Source organism: Delphinapterus leucas, unplaced genomic scaffold, assembly GCF_059928025.1.
Source record: "Delphinapterus leucas isolate spDelLeu-1000000601 "Yukka" unplaced genomic scaffold, BTC_Dleu_Yukka2 spDelLeu_asBTCV2_sq53, whole genome shotgun sequence".
Classification (NCBI taxonomy): domain Eukaryota; kingdom Metazoa; phylum Chordata; class Mammalia; order Artiodactyla; family Monodontidae; genus Delphinapterus; species Delphinapterus leucas.
This window is the reverse complement of record NW_028322262.1, coordinates 3,237,766-3,263,608: the sequence shown is the minus strand read 5'-3', so window position 1 is coordinate 3,263,608 and position 25,843 is coordinate 3,237,766. Positions and strand designations below refer to the sequence as shown.

General features: G+C 37.8%; 1 protein-coding gene across 19 annotated transcripts in view; it reads right to left on the bottom strand.

Annotated features, from left to right (window-relative positions):
• LOC149743917 (uncharacterized) overlaps positions 1-25,843 on the bottom strand; it is a 191,716-nt gene that overhangs the window by 137,964 nt on the left and 27,909 nt on the right. For 8 of the 19 annotated variants that reach the window (XM_089906032.1, XM_089906030.1, XM_089906031.1 and 5 more), the window contains one exon: positions 24,179-24,442. The exons of 9 other annotated variants lie outside the window; for them this stretch is intronic. In XM_089906032.1, coding sequence (XP_089762158.1) covers positions 24,179-24,442 — 264 coding nt within the window. Of the gene's footprint in view, positions 1-1,117; positions 1,170-6,237; positions 24,443-25,843 lie in introns of those variants that run through there. 2 more of the 19 variants (XR_016391668.1, XM_089906029.1) reach the window with 2 other exon arrangements.

Here is a 25,843-nt window from a genome sequence, read left to right as displayed (position 1 = left end):
AAACAGGCATAAGATGCTAAGGCTGCTGTTGCAGCCACCAAGAATCCTGTGTGAAAGCACAAGCCACTGTCCACACTTTCCCTCCCGGGAGCTTTTGCAGCCCGCCATTGCCAGGGTCCCGAATTCCAGGGACAACTTCCGCGGGAGAACGCACGGTGCGCCTCAGGCTGGTGCAACCTCACGCTGGCCTCTGCTGCGGCAGGCTCGCCCCGCACTCCATACCCCACCCTCCCCCCGGCCTGAGTGAGCCAGAGCCCCCGAAGCAGCTGCTCCTTTAACCCTGTACTGTCTGGGTGAAGAAAAGACGCCCTCAGGTGACCTACACGCAGAGGCGGGGCCAAATCCAAAGCTGAGCCCCAGGAGCTGTGCGAACAAAGAAGAAAAAGGGAAATCTATCCCAGCAGTGGAATACCTGAATAGACAATGAATCATCCCAAAATTGAGGCAGTGGATTTTCTGTGATTTTGTCTGTATAGCTTTGCTTATACCATTTGTCCTATGGTTCTGTCTGTACGTCTTTTGTTTTTTTTGCTTTTTAGTATAGTTTATAGGGCTTGTTATCATTGGTGGATTTCTTTTTTGGTTTGGTTGCTCTCTTCTTTCTTTCTTTTTTTAAATTACTTTTTAATTTTTTTTTATTTTAATAACTTTATTTTATTTATTTTTTACTTTCTTTCTTTCTTTTTTTCTCCCTTTTGTTCTGAGCTGTGTGGCTGACAGGGTCTTGGTGCTCTGAAGGGTGTCAGGCCTGTGCCTCTGAGGCAGGAGCGCCAAGTTCAGGACATTGGTCCACGAGAGACCCCCCCCCCCGGCACCACGTAATATCAAAAGGCGAAAGCTCTCCCAGAGATCTCCATCTAAACGCTAACACCCAGCTCCACTCAACGACCAGCAAGCTACAGTGCTGGAAACCCTATGCCAAACAACTAGCAAGAGAGGAACATAACTCCACCCATTAGCACACAGGCTGCCTAAAATCATAATAAGCTCACAGACACCCCAAAACACACCACAGGATGTGGTCCTGCCCACCTGAAAGACAAGATGCAGCCTCATCCACCAGAACACAGGCACCACTCCCATCCACCAGGAAGCCTACACAACCCACTGAACCTACCTTAGCCATTGGGGGCAGACACCAAAAACAGCAGGAACTACGAACCTGCAGCCTGCAAAAAGGAGACCCCAAACACAGTAAGTTAAGCAAAATGAGAATACAGAGAAATACACAGCAGATGAAGGAACAAGGAAAAAACCCACCAGACCAAACAAATGAGGAGGAAATAGGCAGTCCACCTGAAAAAGAACTCAGAGTAATCATAGTAAACATGAGCCAAAAGCTAGGAAATAGAATGGAGAAAATACAATAAACGTTTAACAAGGACCTAGAAGAACTAAGGAGCAAACAAACAATGATGAAGAACACAATAAATGAAATTAAAAATTCTCTGTAAGGAATCAATAGCAGAATAACTGAGGCAGAAGAACAGAAAAGTGACCTGGAAGATAAAATAGTAGAAATAACTACTGCAGAGCAGAATAAAGAAAAAAGAATGAAAAGAATTGAGGACAGTCTCAGAGACCTCTGGGACAACATTAAACACACCAACATTCGAATTATAGGGGTCGCAGAAGAAGAAGAGAAAAAGAAAGGGACTGAGAAAATATTTGAGGAGAATACAGTTAGAAACTTCCCTTATATGGGAAAGGAAATAGGCAATCAAGTCCAGGAAGCGCAGACAGTGCCATACAGGAAATATCCAAGGAGAAACATGCCAAGACACATATTAATCAAACTATCAAAAATTAAATACAAAGAAAAAATATTAAAAGCAGCAAGGGAAAACAACAAATAACATACAAGGGAATCCCCATAAGGTTAACAACTGACCTTTCAGCAGAAACTCTGCAAGCCAGAAGGGAGTGGCAAGACATATTCAAAGTGATGAAAGGGAAAAACCTACAACCAAGATAATTCTACCAGCAAGGATCTCATTCAGATTTCACGGAGAAATTAAAACCTTTACAGACAAGCCAAGGCTAAGAGAATTCAGCACCACAAAACCAGCTTTACTACAAATGCTAAAGGAAATTCTCTAGATAGGAAACACAAGAGAAGGAAAAAACCTCCAATAACAAACCCAAAAGAATTAAGAAAATGGGAATAGGAACATACATATCAATAACTACCTTAATGTAAATGAATTAAATGCTCCAACCAAAGGACATAGACTGGCTGAATGGACACAAAAACAAGACCCCTATATATACTGTCTACAAAGGAACCACTTCAGACACATACTAGGGACACATACGGACTGAAAGTGAGGGGATGGAAAAAGATATTCCATGCAAATGGATATCAAAAGAAAGCTGGAATAGCAATTCTCATATCAGACAAAATAGACTTTAAAATAAAGACTATTACAAGAGACAAAGAAGGACACTACATAATGATCAAGGGATCGATCCAAGAGAAAGATATAACAATTGTAAATATTTACGCACCTAAAATAGGAGCACCTCAATACATAAGGCAAATGCTAACAGCCATAGAAGGGGAAATCAACAGTAACACAATCATAGGAGGGGACTTTAACACCCCACTTTCACCAAAGGACAGATCATCCAAAATGAAAATAAATAAGGAAACACAAGCTTTAAACGACACATTAAACAAGATGGACTTAATTGATATTTATAGAACATTCCATCCATCCATAAAGAACAGAATACACTTTCTTCTCAAGTGCTCATGGAACATTCTCCAGGATAGATCATATATTGACTTGTCACAAGTCAAGCCCTGGTAAATGTAAGAAAATTAAAATCGTATCAAGTACCTATTCTGACCATAATGCTACAAGACTAGATATCAATTACAGGAAAAAAACTGTACAAAATACAAAAACATGGAGGCTAAACAATATGTTACTAAATTACCAAGAGATCACTGAAGAAATCAAAAAATACCTAGAAACGAATGACAATGAAAACACGATGACGCAAAACCTACGGGATGCTGCAAAAGCAGTTGTAAGAGGGCAGTTTATAGCAATACAAGCCTACCTCAAGAAGGAAGAAACAACTCAAATAAACAATCTAACCTTACACTTAAAGCAAATAGGGAAAGAAGAACAAAAAAACCCCCAAAGTTAGCAGAAGGAAAGAAATCATAAAAATCAGATCAGAAATAAATGAAAAACAAATGAAGGAAACGAGAGCAAAAATCAATAAAACTAAAAGCTGGTTCTTTGAGAAGATAAACAAAATTGATAAACCATTAGCCAGACTCATTAAGAAAAAAAGGAAGAAGACTCAAATCAATAGAATTAGAAATGAAAAAGGAGAAGTAACAACAGACACTGCAGAAATACAATGGATCATGAGAGATCACTGCAAGCAACTCTATGCCAATAAAATGGACAACCTGGAAGAAACACACAAATTCTTAGAAATGCACAACCTTCTGAGACTGACCCAGGAAGAAATAGAAAATATAAAGACACCAATCAGAAGCACTGAAATAGAGACTGTGATTAAAAATCTTCCAACAAACAAAAGCCCAGGACCAGATGGTTTCACAGGCGAGTTCTAGCAAACATTTAGACAAGAGCTAACACCTACCCTTCTCAAACTCTTCCAAAATATAGCAGAGGGAGAAACATTCCCAAACTCATTCTACGAGGCCACCATCACCCTGATACCAAAACCAGACAAAGATGTCACAAAGAAAGAAAACTACAGACCAATATCACTGATGAACATAGATGCAAAAATCCTCAACAAAATACTAGCAAACAGAATCCAACAGCACATTAAAAGGATCCTACACCATGATCAAGTGGGGTTTATCCCAGGAATGAAAGCATTCTTCAATATATGCAAATCAATCAATGTGATAAACCATATTAACAAACAGAAGGAGAAAAACCATATGATCATCTCAATAGATGCAGGAAAAGCTTTCCACAAAATTCAACACCCATTTACGATAAAAACCCTCCAGAAAGTAGGCATAGAGGGAACTTGCCTCAACATAATAAAGGCCATATATGACAAACCCACAGCCAACACCGTTTTCAATGGTGAAAAACTGAAACCATTTCCTCTAAGATGAGGAACAAGACAAGGTTGTTCACTCTCACCACTATTATTCAACATAGTTTTGGAAGTTCTAGCCACAGAAATCAGAGAAGAAAAAGAAATAAAAGGAATCCGAATTGGAAAAGAAGAAGTAAAGCTGTCACTGTTTGCAGATGACATGACACTATACATAGAGAATGCTAAAGATGCTACCAGAACACTAACTAGAGCTAATAAATGAATTTGGTTATATAGCAGGATACAAAATAAATGAACAGAAATCTCTTGCATTCCTATACACTAATAATGAAAAATCTGAAACACAAATTAAGGAAACACTCCCATTTACCACTGCAACAAAAAGAATAAAATACCTAGGAATAAACCTACCTAAGGAGACAAAAGACCTTTATGCAGAAAACGGTAAGACACTGAGGAAAGAAATTAAACATGATACAAACAGATGGAGAGATATACCATGTTCTTGGATTGGAAGAATCAACATTGTGAAAATGACAATACTACCCACAGCAATCTACAGATTCAATGCAATACCTATCCAACTACCAACGGCATTTTTCACAGAATTAGAACAAAAAATTTCACAATTTGTATGGAAACACAAAAGACCCTGAATACCAAAAGCAATCTTGAGAAAGAAAAACAGAGCTAGAGGAATTACGCTCCCAGGCCTCAGACTATATTACAAAGGTACAGTAACCAAGACAGTATGGTACTGGCACAAAGACAGAAATATACATCAATGGAACAGGATAGAAAGCCCAGAGAGAAACCCACGCACATATGGTCACCTTATTTTTCATAAAGGAGGCAAGAATATACAATGGAGAAAAGACAGCCTCTTCAATAATGGTGCTGGGAAAACTGGACAGCTACATTTAAAAGAACGAAATTAGAACACTCCCTAACACCACACACAAAAATAAACTCAAAATGGATTAAAGACCTAAATGTAAGACCAGACGCTATAAAACTCTTAGAGGAAAACATAGGCAGAATACTCTATGACATAAATCACAGCAAGATCCTTTTTGACCCACCTCCTAGAGAAATGGAAATAAAAACAAAAATAAACAAATGGGACCTAATGAAACTTAAAAGCTTTTGCACAGCAAAGGAAACCATAAACAAGATGAAAAGACAATCCTGAGAATGGGAGAAAATATTTGCAAATGAAGCAACTGACAAAGGATTAATCTCAAAATATACAAGCAGCTCATGCAGCTCAACATCAAAAAAACAAACAAGCCAATCCCAAAATGGACAGAAGCCCTAAACAGACATTTCTCCAAAGAAAATATACAGATTGACAACAAACCCATGAAAGGATGTTCAACATCACTAATCATTAGAGAAATGCAAATCAAAAGTGCAATGAGGTATCACCTCACACAGGTCAGAATGGCCATCATCAAAAAAATCTACAAACAATAAATGCTGGAGAGGGTGTGGAGAAAAGGGAACACTCTTGTACTGTTGGTGGGAATGTAAATTGATACAGTCACTATGGAGAACCGTATGTCGGGTCCTTAAAAAACTAAAAATAGAACTACCATACGACCCAGCAATCCCACTGCTGGGCATATACCCTGAGAAAATCATCATTCAAAAAGAGACATGTACCAGAATGTTCTTTGAAGCTCTATTTACAATAGCCAGGACATGGAAGCATCCTAAGTGTCCAGCGACAGATGAATGGATAATGAAGATGTGGCACATATATACAATGGAATATTACTCAGCTGTAAAGAGAAATGAAATTGAGTTATTCATAGTGAGGTGGATTGACCTAGAGTCTGTCATACAAAGTGAAGTAAGTCAGAAAGAGAAAAACAAATACTGTATGCTAACACATATATATGGAATCTAAAAAAAAAAGAAAGAAAGAAAGAAAAAATGGTTCTGAAGAACCTAGGGGCAGGACAGGAATAAAGACGCAGACATAGAGAATGGACTTGAGGACATAGGAAGGGGGAAGGGTAAGCTGGGACAAAGAGAGAGTGGCATGGACATATATACACTACCAAATGTAAAATAGACAGCTAGTGGGAAGTAGCCACATAGCACAGGGAGATCAGCTCAGTGCTTTGTGACCACCTAGAGGGGTGGGATAGGGACGGTGGGAGGGAGATGCAAGAGGGAGGAGATGTGGGGATATATGTATATGTACAGCTGATTCACTTTGTTATAAAGCAGAAACTAACACACCATTGTAAAGCAATTATACTCCAATAAAGATATTTAAAAATAATAATAAATAAATAAAATGTGAATGACTGTTTTACATGTGATTCATCACAAAATCATAAAAGTGCAATTCTCCATTGTATATATTTAAAAATATATTCATGATGCTAAGGTCCTCATATGACTGTGGCTTTGGTCTTGAAACATGTAGAAATTTTTTCTTGAATTTCTATCAAACACAACTACCCAGCTGCCATTAACAAGTGATGTGCAAAGTCAGAGAGGGTCAACGCTTGTAGGATTTGGGAAAATTTTCTCCATTCTGTGAAGTGTCGAAGTCATTTATTGAACACCCACTAAGTGTAAAACAGGGCAGGATACTAAAATACTGAAAAAATGGACAACATATACTTTAAGTCTTCAAAGAGGTGATACTGACATTAAAATATGTGAGAAAATAACCAACGAAATGAAGAGTGCTATACTATCATTTTAGATAACAAATATGTGAGTTAAAATACATTTCTATGTGATCAAATATAAGCTGTTATTATTAAGGATTGACAACTATATTTGTATTGAGGAGAACTGTATTGAAGCAGCCTATGAACTTTTTTTTTTTTTCTATGAACTTATTAATGGTTTATTGATTGATTGACTTATAGATCTTGGAAAGCAAAAATTTTCTTAAGGTCAAGTTGTAAAGGTAGGAAAGTAAAGACCATGTAGGATTTAAGATTGTGAAGAAATTGAAAGACTTCCTAGGCAGATGAAATAGGGATATATTGGAAAATAAGGAAAAGAACTTGCACTCCAGATAAGTGAATGCAGTTGGGTGAATGGATATTTGCTGTATGAAAGAAGTGGGGAGAACTACTGGAAGTGGATTTTGGTGGATTAGAGTATGAGTATCTTGAATGCCAAGCTAGGGGATTGAGATTCCATCTGGCAGGCTGTTTTTGAAGGATGGCATGCCCAGGAAGCCAGGGCTGAGTAGTTCATTGCTAGTCATAGTCAGGGACTCAATCATTCAGCCTGGTTGTCTAATTTTTCTACTGCAGGAAATTCATATGAAGAAAGGTTGGGTGGAAGACTGTGACGGGCTGAAGACCACTTATCCTTACCCTTACTACTAAAATCACTAAAATGCTAAACCTTTAATGGAACAGCCTTCTGGCTTGACTAGGAACACTACTTCACAAATAAAGGATGAAACCAAAAGGTTTATCAAACTCAGACCTAGAAGTGGGGAGAATGGTGGGATGGCTGCAAATAGTCAATCATTTAATACTGAATGGAGAATTAAGGACTCTAGAACTAACCTTTGGAGAAAAGTAAGAACAGAAAAGATAAGATTTGGAACACTCATTATTATTCCTGTATTCATATAACAGGGTTTCTTGTCATCCAACTATTCGTTATCTACATCCTAATTTTAAGGTGTCTATAGATTCCAGCCCTTCTAAGTCAGCAAACTGCTCATCCTGTTTCAGAAAACTACTCACTGATGGATTCATAACATAAACATAATACCGTTTAATAGAAATAAAATTCAAATCAACTTTAAAGTGAAATTCTGAATTTTAAAGCTATAATATCATGAAGCCATTGTAAATAATACCAGAGATCTGCTGGGTTAAACATACAAAGCCATTGATAAATGAGGATGTGTAGTTAACAATTTAAAAAAGAGATACAATAGAAGTAAAAGAAAAAACAACTGAGTATCAAATAATTAAGAGAAGGCCTTGGAAAACTGTTGAATTTTTACCAGAATTAGCCTGTTTGAGCTGCTAACATTGAACATGCAGTGAAGGACAGTTTACTGTCCCATAAACCAGTTTTGCTGAAATAATCACTCGAAACAGAATGTAATTCTTTTTTTTAATTGTAGCACTTGTGCTTAATTAAAATTTAACCTAAATTTTACTGGCTATAAGAGAAAATATACTGGATTCGTTTATATAATAACATAGTTTGACATAAATTTCAAATGAAAATTATTTTCAAATGTATTTTCAATTACTCTTCAGTCACTATTTACAGATGATTTTAAGTATATGGATTTTTTTTTTTATGTACAAATCATCCTTGAAAAATAAGGATTCTTTTACTTGAGTAGGACTTATCTTAATCCAGAGATCAGATCTAGGTCCAATAGACAAAATTTTAAAACTTAAAATTTTCTAATAGTAAAAGGCACTTAAAAAGTTAAAACCTCCTAACAGACCAGCATTCCGACTATAGAATCAGCTGATTTATGGGTAGCGAGCATTTTGTTATCAAAATACTCATTTATCAAAATACTCATCCACAGCTGAGTGAGCCTATAGCGTGGATACATGGTAGATTTCTGTACCAGAAATTGGATGAGCTTGTGTGTGGATCTCCTTCCAAATGCTAAGATTTCAAGGGCTCAACTGAGACCAGAACAGCATTTTCCAAAGTTGCTAGAAACAGAGTCCTTTAAAATGTTCCACTGACAAAGGGTTGTAGAGCCAAATAAAGTTTAAAAACACTTCAGACAAAACTCTACTTAACAGTGAAATTCACAGAGCACATTATAGCTCATTCCACATCTCAAAAGTCCTCCAGTCACAAAACATGTTTAAATTTACTGAACCCAGGATTTCTCAAGTTTATTTTACTACAAAATCCTTTTTCTTACTTTTTTTTCTTTTTTGTTGACTTCACATTCACTGATGTCCCATGGGAGCATAGGTGATATTCAAAATATTTAACAAACTTCAAGTGAAGGCACTAAACAATCAGAAGCCTGACTAATTAGAATGACCGTAAAACTAGTGCTCTTTGGATCACTATTTAGAGGAAAAATCTGGTTTAAAACTGAGATCTTAATTGATAATCTAATGCCATCAATCTGCAAAGTTGCCTTAATTAGTAGGGGTTTTTTTCTTTTTTTTTGGTTACAGTTGCTGGACTTAAAATGTAGCTGATATAATGTAAATCATTTCAAAAAGGTCAAATGTATGATGTCACATGTTCTCTAGCATCAAATCCATTTCACTAAGTCTAAAATAATCTCTTTCAAGAGACGCAATATTTTTTTAACCCTGGAAGGTTCGGTTCTAACCTTAAAATAACTTAAAGACACTTTTCAAAACTAAACTAAAAATTGAAAAAATAAATAATAACTAGAAAAAGGCAAGAGCTAAAGAGACATTTTCACTGGCCATTAAAAAAATTCTCTTCTTAAATCTGATTTTTAAAAATTAATAGAAAAGACTGGCAATTAACTTATTTTCCCTGGTGACTACTGCCTGTTTGGGGTGATACAAACATTTACCTAGATAACTGTGATTTAGGAGTAATAAGAATTATATTTTTGGTCTCTGTCCCAGTTTCTGCCACAGTTTCTAAAACCCTTGGGATTTCCTAAGTGATGAGATGATAATGGTGTCTTTTGTTATGTTAACAAGGTGATCTTTGGAAAGCACTTAAGGATGGGAGCAGGCAGCCTGTGGAGCCAACATTGTGATTAGAGGTTGGAACTTTCAGTCCCACCCCCTTGCCCTCAGGGCAGGGAAGAGCCACTCAAGATTGAGCTCAATCGCCCATGGCCAATGAGTTATTCAGTCACACCTGTGTACTGAAGCCTCCATAAACCCCCAAGGACAGGGTTCAGGGAGCTTCCCAGTTGGTGAGCACATGGAGATTTGGGGAGAGTGGGCTCCATGCTTTCTCCCCATACCTCATCCTATACATGTTTTCTATCTGGCTGTTGCTGAGTTTTATCATTTTATAATACACCGGTTAATCTACTTAATAGGATATTTCTGTGAGTACTATGAGTCACTTGAGCAAATTAATTAAAGCTAAGAAGGGGTTCGTTGGAACCTCTGATCTGTGGTACAAGGGTCAGAAGCACAGGTGACAACATATACTTGGTGACTGGCACCTGAAGTGTGTGTGTGCATTCCTGCTGGACTGAGCCCTTAACATGTGAGATCTGATGCTATCTACAGGTAGATAGTGCCAGAATTGAGTTGAATTATAGGACACCCAGCCGTTTGAGCACTGCTACGCTCTCTCATTGGAAATGGGGTGCTCAGGACCACTTAATGCTTTCCAGGCTCTGGCTTCTGTGAATTCATGACAACAGTAACCTCTGAAACATACACATGTACCTTTGCCACAAAAAACTTCTGATAGACACATAAGAAATTAATAAAAGTTGCTAAGAAAGGGAGTAAGGGACCTAACATTGGTTGGATGAGGGGCAAAAATATTCCAGAAGGAATTACTACTACTATTTATCTTTTGATAGTATGTGATTTTTAAATATGTGATCTCATTAGATTTTCCAAATACCAATAAACAAGATAATTATCATTTTTTTAAAAAAAGGCTGAAGAAAATGTAGTTTTATATACTTCAGAAAAAAGAAAATTGAGGGAGGATTTGACTATAGCGTTCAGTAGGCCAAGAAATGTGAATAAAGAAAGAATTACTATAAAGGGGCCAGAAAAATGATTTAGGAGACAAGACTTTAGGAGACACTTTCTGATAAGCAGAGCAGTAACTCTTGCCCATTTCCTTTGTTTTTGGCCACGAATGGTTAAAGGCTCCTGTGAGAGGGCTACAAGGGGACTAGTGTCCACATCAAGTGGATAGCTTAGATCCTGATACCAACTACTGGAAATTATCCAGGGCCCAGGAAAGAAGTACTGGTAAGCTGCAGTTGCCAGCACGGTGCTTGGTAGATGTAAATATTTGTGGGTCTGCTAAATTAACGGTCAGACTATAATTCATAATATCTTGCACACAAACTAGATTGGTAAGTTTTCAGTGGATGACTTTATTACCATTCCAAACTCAGTTAGATGGAACAGTACTCCTCAGTGATTGAGAAATCCATCTTCCTCAATCTTCATGTATCACCATCTGCAAACATTGCTCTCTCTCACAGATTACCTGCCTTCAGCTATGGATGAGACAGTGAGATGCATTTCATTCTCCTCTTCATGGACACACAGAACAATGACCTTTTCTAACCTCCCTTGGAGCCAGGCAGAGGTCAAGTTTTTGCATTCTTGTTGAAAGGGTATGGGTCTACCCCTTTCAGGCCCGGCCAGGAGATATTATGCATGATTGCCCATGTTCCCTTCTGCTGTAGTTTAGGTAGTCATGCATTTAAGACAACACCTCAAGGTGGAGGGGGCACGGGTTCCTGATTCACTACTTGAAAGCAATCTGCTAAGAATGAACCACCTAATTCACACTGGTCTCTGACAAGAGAAATAAACATTTATTAAGTTAAGACACTTGGCTTTCAGGAGTGTTTGTTAGACTACCTAGCACCAATTACCTTGAGTAATTCATTGCTAAACTGCTACACTGGTAATAACCACGGACTAGTGATGAGTCTACTTAATTCCAATCCTCTCCGTTTCTCATTGCTGATTTACTCTATACTCACCAGAAATTATTTTTCATAGGACTTCTTGATGACCATGTCAGTCTAGAATTATCCATAGTACCTCTATGTCTATCTCTTCCTCCAATTCAGCTTCCCAGTAGGGGACCTGGCATTACCCCTCTGTGTAGATACAACCATGGAGAATCAGGTCCTAACGAGATCGTATCTAGAAGGGCCCTGTTCTGCAAGGTTTATGGTTTATTTTGCTATACCTTGGATTCATATGTTGGTTTAAAATAAAAAGTGACATGATTTTTGAAGGTTGAAGCTGAGTGGCTGAACCAAATTTCTATAATCAAGTTAACATATATTTTCCCCCGAGTCTGTACTAGGTCATTTCTTAAAAACTATTTTTTCTATCCTATGAATCTATATGTTTACATAAGCATTAGCTATTATTCCCAACGTCTATGTTATGGACGGAAAATAGGATTCTTCTCGTGTCCCAACTCAAATCAAACAGTAAAGCATTGTTTACATTATACAAGGTTTACATTGCACAGGACTGTTTATATTCTACAAGCATCCTGAGGTCATGTCTAGACCCAATGGGAAAAAATGTCATAATAGATTAGTAAGGACTGTAATGAAGATGGAAGGGGAAAGTGGTGGCATATGGGCTAGGCATTTATTTCCCCAACTGAGGTCATTTCCTTGTCATGTACAGTAAAAAATCACAATGTTACTGTAGTTGCTCATGTGCTGCAATCCACTGCCCACCCATCCACGCATCTAACATTTTTGAGGACTTAATCTGTGCCAAGGACTCTACTCTCTGCCTGAAAGGCAAGTGAAAAATACAACCCAGGTCTTTCCTGAAAGAGCACATAAAGGAAGACTGATCTCTGAATAGTAAGTGACACAAGATAATGGCTGAATGGGTGGTTTCTTTTATCGTGCACTTGCAAGATAGAAAGCAGAGAGAAAAATAGCTCCAAAGAGTTGGACAGTTATATTATCATTGATTTTCGAGTGACCACCAATTAAAGGGCATGCTTAGCAGCTAGAAATGAGGGACCTCATTAGATGACTACAAGAGCCAGACACTTTCAAAACGTTCCCCTAAACTCTCAGTTCCATTTTCATTTCATGAAGAGACAGCTTGGGAAGTCGGAGGTCACGCTCTTGTATGTCCACAACAGGGATGATTTAAGGCACCGGTAAGCTCCTGCTGAGCTGCCACCTAAGGTCATACGACTGTGAATCATGGCGGGATATAATGACTTGGGCAACATTCTTTCCTGCAAATACGTACAAGATGGATGGTGAATAGTATTGAAGTATAATATATGGTGCCGATCATGAATTTAAATTCCCTCAGAAATGGAGGAGAAACAATTAGCAAAGGGCATTCTTGACTTCGTTGAGCAGCAATGCCTCTCTGACTCCTGAGACACTCATTTTCAGCAGTCAGGCCACAAGATGTGTCTTCAATTTCTGCAAAACCTAGTTCTAGCTAGATTTTGGGAACTAATGGGAACATGATCTTAATGGATGCCTCATGTTTCTCAGGCAGTGTGGCTGTGGAAGTTTATGGGATGGAGTCAACAAAAAAGACAGGTCCTTTTTTACAGCATTCTTTATATCTGTTCAATCTTGTCACTACCATAGTGTCCTACAAAAAGGACGTTTCAGGGATTGTGTGAGGCCTGGTACAGTGTGTTTTTATAGTGAGAGTGGGTCAGCGGATGGAGAATCACATGAGAGAAAACAAGAGGATGAGGTGCTATTCCTGGCTCCGGCTTCACCTCACAGAATGACCTTGGCAGAAGCACTTAACCTCACTTTGAATCTCAGTTTTCTCATCTGTGAAATGAGGAAAGAACATCTGCCCCTTTGCTCCCTCTCAGGATTGTTGGAGGATTAAACAGATCAGGGCTATAACCTGAACTACGGTGAACCCATGAGGAAAAAAATTAGACATCACTTAACTATATAATATTCTTTTTAATCATTACTAATTTCCAAAGGTGAAGAAAACCTTGTTAAAAAAATATGTAAGCTGATTGTTTTTCTGAAAATAAAATAAAGGCTCAACTAGCAACCCTGCATTAAAAAAGAGAACCTGAAATTCACATTCCAAATCTACTTCGAGACAGAAAGACCCCCAAATTCCTTCCAGTTTCCTAAGATTTTTCCACTATAATTTTTTTTCGTTATTGTCTTCTTCATAAAACGTTAGTTATATTTTTGGGTTTTGCAATTGCATAGTTTAGCATATATAAGGAAATCGTCTTTCCAATTCACTAATAAAAAAGGGAGTACAGGAGAGAAGGAAGAGAGGGAAGGAGGAGGGAATAAACAGAGAGCAAACCCACGTGGCTAAAAGAAACTGACCTGAGAAGACAAAACAATTCATAATTTAAAATACTATATAATACAAATGAAGTTAAAGATGTGTTTGCCCAGAAGAGGACTGACTGGAAGTAAACTGATATGATTATCTGGATAACACCCTGTATTTCCCTGCTTTAGTGAAACAGTCAGTCATAGAAGAGCTCTATCTACAGGGAAATTATGAAAGAAATAATCTTCATTTCTCCATGATTCTTTAAAACCAAACTGGACTTTATTCCTTCTTATTTCTCTCTCAAACTCCACTCCTCGACACAGAAAATAGCATTCTGGAATGACTTAGAATTAGAATTAGAGATCAGTCAATATTTCATGATTTTAAGGTTCTTCATTAGGAACAATGTGAATTTGGGCCCAATAATCCTAATCCTAGCTTTTTCTTTAGTTCTATAGTTCTATTAGGCCATGTTGTTAGAGCACTGTTTACACTTATTGCCAATAGTCTCTGGATTGGAGGTCAAACTGTTACTTACCTTCTTCAGCATACCCTTCAATGATTAAATGCCCCCAAGGACTTTTAAGAATCATTTTCATCTTGTAAATATTTTTTAATTGACATCTTAACTTTATAGTTGCTTCCCCTGTGAGGGAAAGAGACTAGGGTGATGGAGGGTTTTTGCTTCTTACTTTGTATTTTTTCAAGGACTTATTACTTTTTAAATTAAAATCAAGGAACCAGCACAAGAATGCTAGTAAGGTATAAGTGAGATGTAATGCTTGGTGTGCATAAGGGTTCAATAGTCCACTGTGAGAGTGCAGCCTGTTGAACAACCTCGGTGATAAGTGGGAACCACTTGTCCAAGACTATTTTATTTAAGATGCAATACTCATTTCTATCCCCTTCAATACATTTTAAGTACCCCAAGCTAGAATAATGGGGCTAGAGGTGCAAGAAGAATATTATACCAAACAGGGGCAATATAAAAACACATTACAATCAAATTTTCCTTATTAAAAATATAAGTCAAAAACCTAAATACAATATTATTCCACAGAGTTTTAAGGTATATTAAAAACATTGTGATAGGATGTTTCAAAAATTATGGTACAATCCCCTTCTGACACCCTCATTCCTGAGTCACCACTTCAGCAGGACTGGGCTTTGGCATACTCAACCCACATGATGAGACAATAGCAAAAGAGCTTGATGGCTCAGCTGCCGAGGACTAGCCCACTAGGTTCTGAAGACAAGTGGACCAGGTGCTCCCACTGCCCATGCCAACCACCAAACCTGTGAGTGAGGCTGTCTCAGACCAGCTCTCACTCAGCTGATCCATCAGTTGACTAAAACTGCATGAAGGAGCCCAGAAAAAACCGAAAGTAAAACACTACCCAGATGAATCCAGTCCCAAATTGCCAAGTAATTGCTATTTTAAGCCACTAAGTTTTTTGTTGTTGTTGTTTTGTTTTTTATATCTTTATTGGAGTATAATTTCTTTACAATGGTCTGTTAGTTTCTGCTTTATAACAAAGTGAATCAGTTATACATATACATATGTTCCCATATCTCTTCCCTCTTGTGTCTCCCTCCCTCCCACCCTCCCTATCCCACCCCTCTAGGTGGTCACAAAGCACCAAGCTGATCTCCCTAAGCCACTAAGTTTTGAGGTGGTTTGTAATACAGCAAAAGCTAACCTATACTATAATACGATTTGGTCAAGTGGGTTTATCCTTGAGAATGCAAGGTTGGTTCAGTATCAGCCAGTCATATCATGTGATTCACTGTATTAGTTAAATAAAAGGAGAAAATCGTATCATCATTCTTTTTAGATAGAAGAGATAAAAAGCATCCCATGAGGTTCAAAATCTATTGGGTAGGGTAAATTTTATAAAACTAGATCCAAATAATAACTATCTTTCCTTGATAAAGGCTATATACCAAAAATACATGGCACATGTATACACTAACAAAAATTATTATACTACTAATTTTTTTAAAAAATTAGCATTTCCTTTAAGGAGAGAATTGAGATAAAGATTTCTAACATTACTGGTCTATTGGAACCGACCTTTTCGGAGCTGTGTATTGAGAGGAATAGAGAGAGAAGGCTTAGAAGAATATAGATAAAAATGTCATATTTATAGATTGTTTTGATTATGTATTTCATTGGAAACACAGGAAAATCAATAAGCTATTAAATCTAAGAAAAGAGCTCAACATAGGGGCTGGAAAAAAATTAATGCACCAAAATCAACTGTGTTCCTCCATAGCATCAGTATCTAGATACAATACAAGATGAATTTACCATAGTAACAAAACCTATAGAGAGTATGGGGTTTCACCTAATAAATTATGCAGAAAATCTTCATAATGAAAACTTTATTAGAGGACACATGAGTAAAAGAAATATATATCACAGGTATGGATGAGATGACTTACTATAATAATATAAATGTCCTTATATTAATCTATAAAATTAAATGCAACTGTAATAAAAGGCCAAGCTCTTTTTTTTTGAGGGACAGCATAAAAAAGTGATTCTAAAATGTATCTGGGGGACTTCCCTGGTGGTGCAGTGGTTGAGAATCTGCCTGCCAATGGAGGGAACATGGGTTCAATCCCTGGTCCACGAAGATCCCACATGCCACGGAGCAACTGAGCTGGTGCACCACAACTGCTGAGCCTGCACTCTAGAGCCCACGAGCCACAACTACTGAAGCCCACGAGCCTGGAGCCTGTGCTCCGCAACAAGGGAAGCCACTGCAATGAGAAGCCTGTGCACCACAACAAAGAGTAGCCTCCTGCCCCACCCCTCGCTGCAACTAGACAAAGCTCACACGCAGCAATGAAGACCCAACGCAGCCAAAAAAAAAAAAAAGAGAGAAAAAAAAAGAGCAGATTGCTCTATCTCCTATAAAAACATTAAAATAAAATAAAATAAAATGTATCTGGAAGAATAAAGTTCTCCATACAGCTAAGGTAGTTTTGAAAAATAAGCTCAAAATGGAGAATGTGCCCTACACATTAAGATATATTGGGAAGTCATGATAGATAAGAACTGTGATGCCCTTGGAAGAAACAGCAAACAAGAAAACAAATCAAACAGGTGGCCTAGAAATAGAGCTGTATACAGAGAGGAAGTTGGCACATGAAAGAGATGGAATCATAGTCCAATGGAGGAAGTTGAATTACAGCTTTTGGGGAAACAGTCTCATTTTCAAAAGAGATATGAGACTGGATCTTAACCTAGTGATATCACTTATGTTGTACCCAGTCCTATATAGCTCACCTAATCTTCACAAAAAAATCCACAAGGCATAAACTATTATCCTCATTTTACAGGTGGAAAAACTGAGGTATGAGAGATAAAATGACTAGCCTAAGAAGTACATGGTGGAGCTGGAACTTAAACCCCACAGAAATCATTCTATTAACCATTATGTTATATAATTCCACCTAATGTACAAAACTAAAATACAATAGTTTTAATATCTAAATGTGAAAAATAAAATCTAGAGAGAATAAAAGAAATTGCAAGGGAATATATTTGTGATTTCAGGGTAAGAGATGAAATAGATCTTTGAAAAATAAAGAAACATACATTGTATGAAGCAAAAGTGATGAATTTAACTATATTAAAATTATAAATTTATTAATATAAAAAATCTGATTTAAAAAAATGGGCAGAAGAGCTGAATAGACATTTTTCCAAAGAAAACATACAGATGGCCAACAGGCACATGAAAAGATGCTCAACATCACTAGCCATCAGGGAAATGCAAATCAAAACCACAATGAGAGATCACCTCACACATGTCAGAATGGCTATCATAAAAAAGAACAAAACTAACAAGCCTTGGCGAGGATGTGGAGAAAAGGGAACCCTGGTACACTGTTGGTGGGAATGTTAACTGATGTAGCCACTAGAGGGGTGGGACAGGGAGGGTGGGAGGGAGACACAAGAGGAAGAAGATATGGGGACATATGTATATGTATAGCTGACTCACTTTGTTATAAAGCAGAAACTAACGCACCATTGTAAAGCAACTATACTCCAATAAAGATGTTAATAAAAACAAAAACAAAACAGAACAACCATATCATCCAGTAATTCCACTCCTGGGTATATATCTGAAGAAAACAGAAACACTGATTTGAAAAGATGCATGCACCCACATCCAGTGTTTATAACAGCATTGTTTACAATAGCCAAGATATGGAAGCAACCTAAGTGTCCATCAACAGATGAATGAATAAAGAATACGCGCCATATATACACAATGGAACACTGCTCAGCCATAAAAAATGATTAAATTGTGCCATTTGCAACAACATAGATGGACCTGGAGGGTATTATGCTTAGTGAAATAAGTCAGACAAAGACAAATACTGTAATGATATCACTTATAAGTAGAATCTAAAAAATAAGACAAATGAATGGATACAACAGAACAGAAACAGATTCACAGATATAGAAAACAATCTAGTGGTTACCAGTGGGGAGAGGGAAGCGAGAGGGGCAAGATACAGACTGGGAATTAGGAAGTGCAGACAACTTATGTATAAAATAAATGAGATACAAGGATATATTGTAGGGCATGGGGAATATAGCCAATATTTTATAGTAACTTTCAATGGAGCATAATCTATAAAAATATTGAATCACCACGTTGTACACCTGAAATTAACATAGTATTGTAAATCAATTATACTTTAATAAAAATTAGAATTTTATGTACAATAAAGGATACCAAAGTCAGACTGAAAAACAGTTGATGGGTAGAAGACATACATTACCCAAAACCCAATAAAGGACTCAACATCTGAATACAAAAACTTCTACATCTCTAAAGACACAGAATACTCAATAGAAAAATGAGCGAAGGTCATGATAGGCAATTCATAGAATGGAAAACATGAATAGCAAGAAAGTATATGAAGGCCTAACTTTTCTAGAATCAGAGCAATGCAGAATTAAAACACCTTACTTCATATGAACCCACACATGCCAAATTTCCAGAAGTTAAAATGCAAATTATGCTGTGGAGCAACTACGCCTGTGCATCACAACTACTGAGCCTGCGCTCTAGAGCCTGGGAGCCACAACTACTGAGCCCGCGCGCCTAGAGCCTGTGCTCCGCAACAAGAGAAGCCACTGCAATGAGAAGCCTGCGCACCGCAACGAAGAGTAGACCCCTCTCGCTGCAACTAGAGAGAGCCTGAGTGTAGCAACGAAGACCCAATGCAGCCAAAAATAAATAAATTAATTAATTTTTTAAAATGCAGATTAACAGCATGTGGTGACAAAGGATATGGCAAGAGAGAAATTCCAAGTATTGCTGGTGAGGGGGAAATGGTACAGCTATTCTGGGGAGGAATCTGTGAAATAAGGCATATATATGACTTCCACCTCAGCCATTCCACAGCTGCACTGTTACTCAAGGGGACATGTGGAAAGAGTGTATTAATGCCTTATGGTGGACATAAAGTGTTGAAAATAGCCTAAGTATGTATCACCAGGGTAATGGATAAGCAAAACATGGTATTAACATATGGTGGAATATTAGACAGTGGCCAGAAGCAATAATTTCTATGGAGCAACACAAATTTTAAAACAATAATTTTGTGTAGAAAAAATAAAAGAACAGGATGTGATTTTTAGTCGATACTACTTTTGCAAAAATTAGAAAATACAAAACAATTCGATATTTCAAATATATACACGTTTAAAATAACTATGAAAGGTGAGTTGGGAAATTACATATTAAATGGCCCAAATGGTGCTATATAGGGGAAAATAAAGGAAATAAATCTGGCAGAGGAACGTCGGGGCCAAAACCAATCTTAAAAGTATTAGAAAATAGAGTGACCGTACACACTGATGATAGAGTAACATGAACTGAGGCATATGGTCCCTTTTGAGTAAATGCCTTAAATACAAACTAAAAAAATAATGTCATAAGATTTACAAGCACTATAAAAATATTTGGCATTATTGCAGTAGATAGTAGAAATATATAACCTTTCAACTTCAATAAAAACAAGACTGATGAAATATCAGCTTTGTTCCCATGTCATCCATGCTAAGGAAGAAATAATAAATCAGCTTTTAAGATAGAATTTTTTACAATGAGAGATAAAAAAACAAACAAAAAGAAACCCTAACTGTTTATCCCATGAAGGGAGAAAAAAACAATTTGAAAAGTCACAGTAGAACTCTCTGAGGATAATATTTAACATCAATTTTTTTAAAACAGAATTTTAAGAAGCTGGTTTTGAATTGTTTATAGAGTTTCTAATTAGCATGCTGAGGAAATACAGGGTCCATCTTAATCCAGAAGCAAGTAAAAAGTTCTGACTCTTAAAATTCTAGGCTCTAGAGTAGGTGCGTGCTGGTGTGCTGGTGTGTATGTGTGTGTGTGTGTGTGCACATTTGCTGTGTGTTTTCAATAAACTCAAGAGTACATAAGGTGTATGTTATTTCATGGTAACAATTCTTGAGCAAGTCTAACAGAAGGTCAGTAGCAAACAAGTAGATGCCGCTTGGGTGGCCCCCCAAACTCTCAGGTAATGCGCCGATCTGGCTTAGCATTCATGTTCTGCTTTTAGACATAATGCATTTTTATGTTCTTGTTAGCATTGAAAGACTAACTTGAATATTTTGCAACTGATGAAATGGACAACAGAGCAGTAACCTAGAGTTTACAAGTATTTGGGGCAGTAAAACTTTAGTTCTAGATTTAACTTGGATTTTAGTCCTAATTTAACTTGGACTTTCTACAACGCATTTTTTTTCTATAAACTGGAGGTATATACCACCATAATCCTAAAAAACCTGTGACTTTGGGCTTCAGGGGTCTAAGCCTTCTCTCTAAGTGACTGAAAGGTACAACTGGATATTAGACCTGTCTAAAAATTGTCCTTTTCTGTCCTCATATACAAGGGTTCAGCTTGATTTTTGGATAGCTGTCATTAAAAAAAAAAAAAAAACGTGCAAAGAGCTAATGCCCTTTGCTACAAGACAAAACAATTTCTCCTGGACATGCAGTAATAGGAGGCAATGCCATGTGTTGGAAGCATGCACATATTTTATGATAGATATTAATCTGGAGGCTAACAGCTAGGTGCTCTGGTTGAAGTAGTTTATTTCAAACATACATATAATGTTAACCCACTTTGTAACAAAGCCTTCAACATTTCATATGCAAATTCGTTTTTCTTTCTAGTTTAAGCCCAAGGAAATCCCTATAAGTCTTGTCTCCAAAGAGAAAATATAAAGAATTCATAAGATTAAAGAGTTCTTATCAATTGTATAAAACACTAGAAATGTACTAACTAGACAAAAATGTAGACGTCTAAGAGATAGAAAAGTAGAGGACTGCACTGAGATTGCAATCCTGAGAAAAATACATTATTTCTAAATGAAAAAGTAAAAGGAGATAGTATAAATTAAAGCCAGAAGAAAAATTTTAAACCTACAAAAATACGAGTCAATACAAAGTTAAAAACCCATGAATTTTACTATATACCCAAAAGATTCACAAAAGATCTCATGAATATCACAAATTAAAATAAAACAAAAGCCAGAAATATTGTTTTCCCCAAATTGTACTACTACCTGCTTATTGCTTCAGTGGTAAGAAGAAAAATTATCTTCAAATAGTTAAATTGTATACCTACTTATATTTTAACTCTTAGGTGGATCTTGTTATATAATATATATGATCTCTAAAGAAAACTTGTTGATTGTTTATTTTGGCATCTCTTAGGAAATTCCTATTTAATTAGGTAAATCTCCTTAGAGAACTCTTAAATAAAAATAGATGCAAATATAGTATGTTTCGTATCATTCATTTTAGACCTCTAAGATTTGGAAAAGCTCAACCTGGAGAAGAAACTAGTTTTATTGAGGGAAGAAACTACTTTCCAGTTTAGAAGAGGAGGGATTATCCCATTTCTGTAGAGGAAGCAATCAGGAAGATACAAAAAGAATGATCCTTGCCTAGTGCTAAGGCCAGAACTACTGTGAATATTGTACCAGATCTTGTAAAAACAGCCACCGTGCTGGCACTCACAGGCCTGGGTCATGGTGTGTTCAACAATAAAACTTTGTTCCAAAGGACGGAACTCCTTTGGGCCAAAAAGCTTTCACCTGCATTATTCCATTAACCTCACTGTTTTGTTATGGGAAATGTGTTTATTTTTTGAAATGACATTGAAATATATCCTTAAAAGAACACTTTAGGTCTCAACAAGATTCTCTTCTCTTTCAGCCAACACATTACCTTTTAGAAATCAACAGTCTACTTCTTTCTTTAAATCATCACATTTCAAAGCTGTAGCAGCTAATAAATGTTAATATAATTTTTCCAAAACTGCAATCTCCCTAAATTTCTATGCTGTCTTCTTTATCCTGTCTTTTCAAGGTAAAGGTATCTTTCCAGTTTTCTTAGCATTATCAGGATTATGGATTTTGTTCATTGTTAAAGTTCGTTATTTATGGACATAAGTTAATGTAAATGCAAAAATATCTTGTATTATTCACAAGCTGGCTGACTTAAATCACTCGCTCTTAAAACAACTTTACTGCTCTCCAATCTGTTCAAATGCACGGAAATATAAATTCAGGATGATGTGGCTTTTCTGCAATGCTTTCTTTTCAGGCTGCAGTCTACATGACAGCGTTATATTTTATCCTTGCTGCTGTTGTTGGTCAATCTATAAAATCTCTCTTGAAGACCCCCAAAACAGCTTGTAATTTACTTTTACTTTTGGTGACTCACTGTTTTCAAATTGCCATGTCTGACCATATCCCCCTTCCAGGGGAATTTATGCAGACTCTTGTTTTTTTTTTCTTCTACATACTGATTTACTCTAACCTGAGCAATTTACCACTTCTACATCCATATAGTAGCTCAAATAAAATGAGTTCCTGTGTTAATCCCACAGTAAACCTCGGTAATTCTCACATCACAGGAGTTGTAAACGTTTGTTAACAGAAAAAGAATGTTTTTCCCAAAATAGCTACATAACTCTTAAGACTACTCAAATTCCTAAATAATCCTTTTTACAAGACCCACGCCAACTTTATTTTGATACATTAAACATGTGAAGCCTATTTTAAAAGGTATTTAACAGTGACTTCATCAAAACAGCTTCCTAGTTGTTCTCATAATGTCTTTTTTCTAAAGTTTTCAAACTGCTTTTAAGCCAACTTGAATAGTGATGAATGTGAGCAACTATCAAAACGCTTAAGAAGCATTCTGCCAGACAAGATGGGCAAAAATGTTCTAGATCTGCTCAATCTGACATTAGAGGTCATGCAACGTGAAAAAATGAAATAACTATTTCCAACACTCATTGAGCCCTTCATTTTAAAAATAGCTTCAGGGCTATTTCCACACTCTACATTTAATAATACAATTTTTAAAAAAGGATGTTAGGCTCGGTGAAATCAGAAACTGATCTGCCACTTAAAGCTGGTGAGTCTATTCTTAATGGGCCTCTGGTAGATTTGGGATACTGACGATAGCAGTTTCATATAAGAACTTCACTAGTAAAAAGAATGACATCCGAAAAGGACTGCTGGGGAAGACAGGGAAGAGAAGACCGGAGTCTCCTGAGAAGAAAAAGAGAAACGATTTAAATAAAGTCGCTAAGGAGGAAGGAGGTGGTGAGACACGTAGACAGAAGAGCGAGAAAGAAGATTTAACGAAGAAGTGAAATGGAGCGCAGAGGAAGGCAGAAGCTAATGAGGAAACAAATGGGAAAAGGTAGTGTTTTCAAACAGGCATGCACCAGGAAGGGACGAGTTACGGCCTGGAGTAGCCCCAGTGCTTTCAGGTGAAAGAGATGCTCGCAGAGAACAGGGACAAGCAGTTTACTTCCAGGCTTTGGAGCAAACTAAAATTCCCTGCCCCGAGCCTCTCCCAGCCTCGGCCGAGCGCGGAGGCGGCGGCTGGGGAAGGGGCCTAGCCAGGAGCCAGGCCCGGCGTCCCGCTCCTCTGGGCTCCGCGGCCGAGGGAAAGAGGCGAGGATTAAGCGGGGAGAGGTCCCGGCCGCAGCTCGGCGGCACCCCGAAAACGGTCCGGGGCCTCGGCGGTGCCCGCGAGCCATTCCCCCTGCGGCGGGGCGCCCAGCGGCCTTACCTGGGGCGAGGGAGGGAGGCAAGGTCTAGGGCGTCCGCTCGCGCCCGCCGCAGAACCTCTCTGCTGCACTCAGCCCAGGCTTCCACAGGAGGCGCCGCTTCCCCCTCGGGGTCTTGGCCACCGCCTCCGCCGCCTCCGGGGCTGTTTACACCGTTGGGCCCCGCACGCCGCCTTCTCTCCACCCTAGCGCCGTTGCCGATTCGGCCGCCGCCACCTCCTCCGCCGCAGCCTCGTCTCTCTGGAGCATCTTCCAGCCACCGAACCCTGAGAAACAGAGACTCCAGCCGCGCCGGCGGGAAACTCCCCCGCAACTGCTAGGGGGACGAAGCGGTCAGAACACCGGCCGCTTTTCCGCCATTGAGCAGCAGCCGCTCCGCTCCTTCTGCCTATGCAGACTCTTAACCCATAATTGCTTTACTCTTTACCTCTGTTTCTGGGTTCTTAAATTAATTGTTACATCAGTGTTCTTCATTACTCAAATTATTTTTTCTTAGGAACTTTTCCTGGAAGTAAGTTCATGCTACTTTTGACAAGCAAACATTTGACTTCTGAAAGAATTCTTACGGAAATGGGTTTATATCCCAAATGCACCACCAAAAATCTTTGTGACTTTGCATAAACGTCCCTTACCATTTCAGGTGCTATCTTTGCTTGACTCCAAAGTGAACTGATTAAAACTATGAGCATCTAGCTGTTATGTACTTTTGTCTCAGTTTGGTCAATGAAACTCTCAAAAATCCATCAGATTTTCATTATTTTTATCATTAGCCTGTTTGTGGAAAATAAGTTACCATTTATGGAGCCAGTGTTCTCCTTTATTCCGGCATCCAATCATTGTAAATATTTCTCATGGACACATTCCTAGAAGGCCTATGAATAACCTGGCCTCTTACTGATTCTCCCTTTTGGAGTCTTACTAGCCAGACTTCCCCAATAACTTTCAGAGAGAGTTTTCCCCCTTTCCGGGTCTTCTTTTTGACTTCTATACGCCATAGAACTTTCAAAAGTCATCACACCAATACTAATATTACCACATACCCCCCAAAAAGCTCCAAGCTGTTTATGCCTATTCGTTAATACTTTATCAAAACTTGTCCAACTGAGTAGTTTTAGCACAGATATTTTACACATTTTAGCACAGACATGCTCTGTTTAAGGCTGACAGATCCATTAGGAATTAACTCTCTGGTACATTTTCCCTCTGACATTTTCCTCACAACTGCGTTTCCTCATAACTGAGCCATCAGTTATCTCTTGCCTATAGAAAGGCAGATAAGAGAAAAGAAAGCTAAGTGAGAAAAGATATGTAAATAGACTAGCACAATATTGGACACATAATAAGTATTCAATAAATGATAGCAAGTATTCTTACCCTTATCCTCACATTAGTTTATATGTATTAAAAACTGATTGCTGGACTCAACTCTTTACTTCCATTTCTCATCAGATCCTCACAGAAACCTTGGAGGAAGCGAGGTTTTATCCCCATTTTACAGGTTGGGAGACTGCAGCCTAGAGGGCTTAAGTACCTTAACTGAAGTCATATAGTCAAGAAATAAGCCTATATTTGTCACAATCACTTGCCCATGCTTTGACGTGACACCACCACCCATCATTTACCCAGCTTCACCAAGGTACTACTAAATTTTTTACTCTTATTCTCCT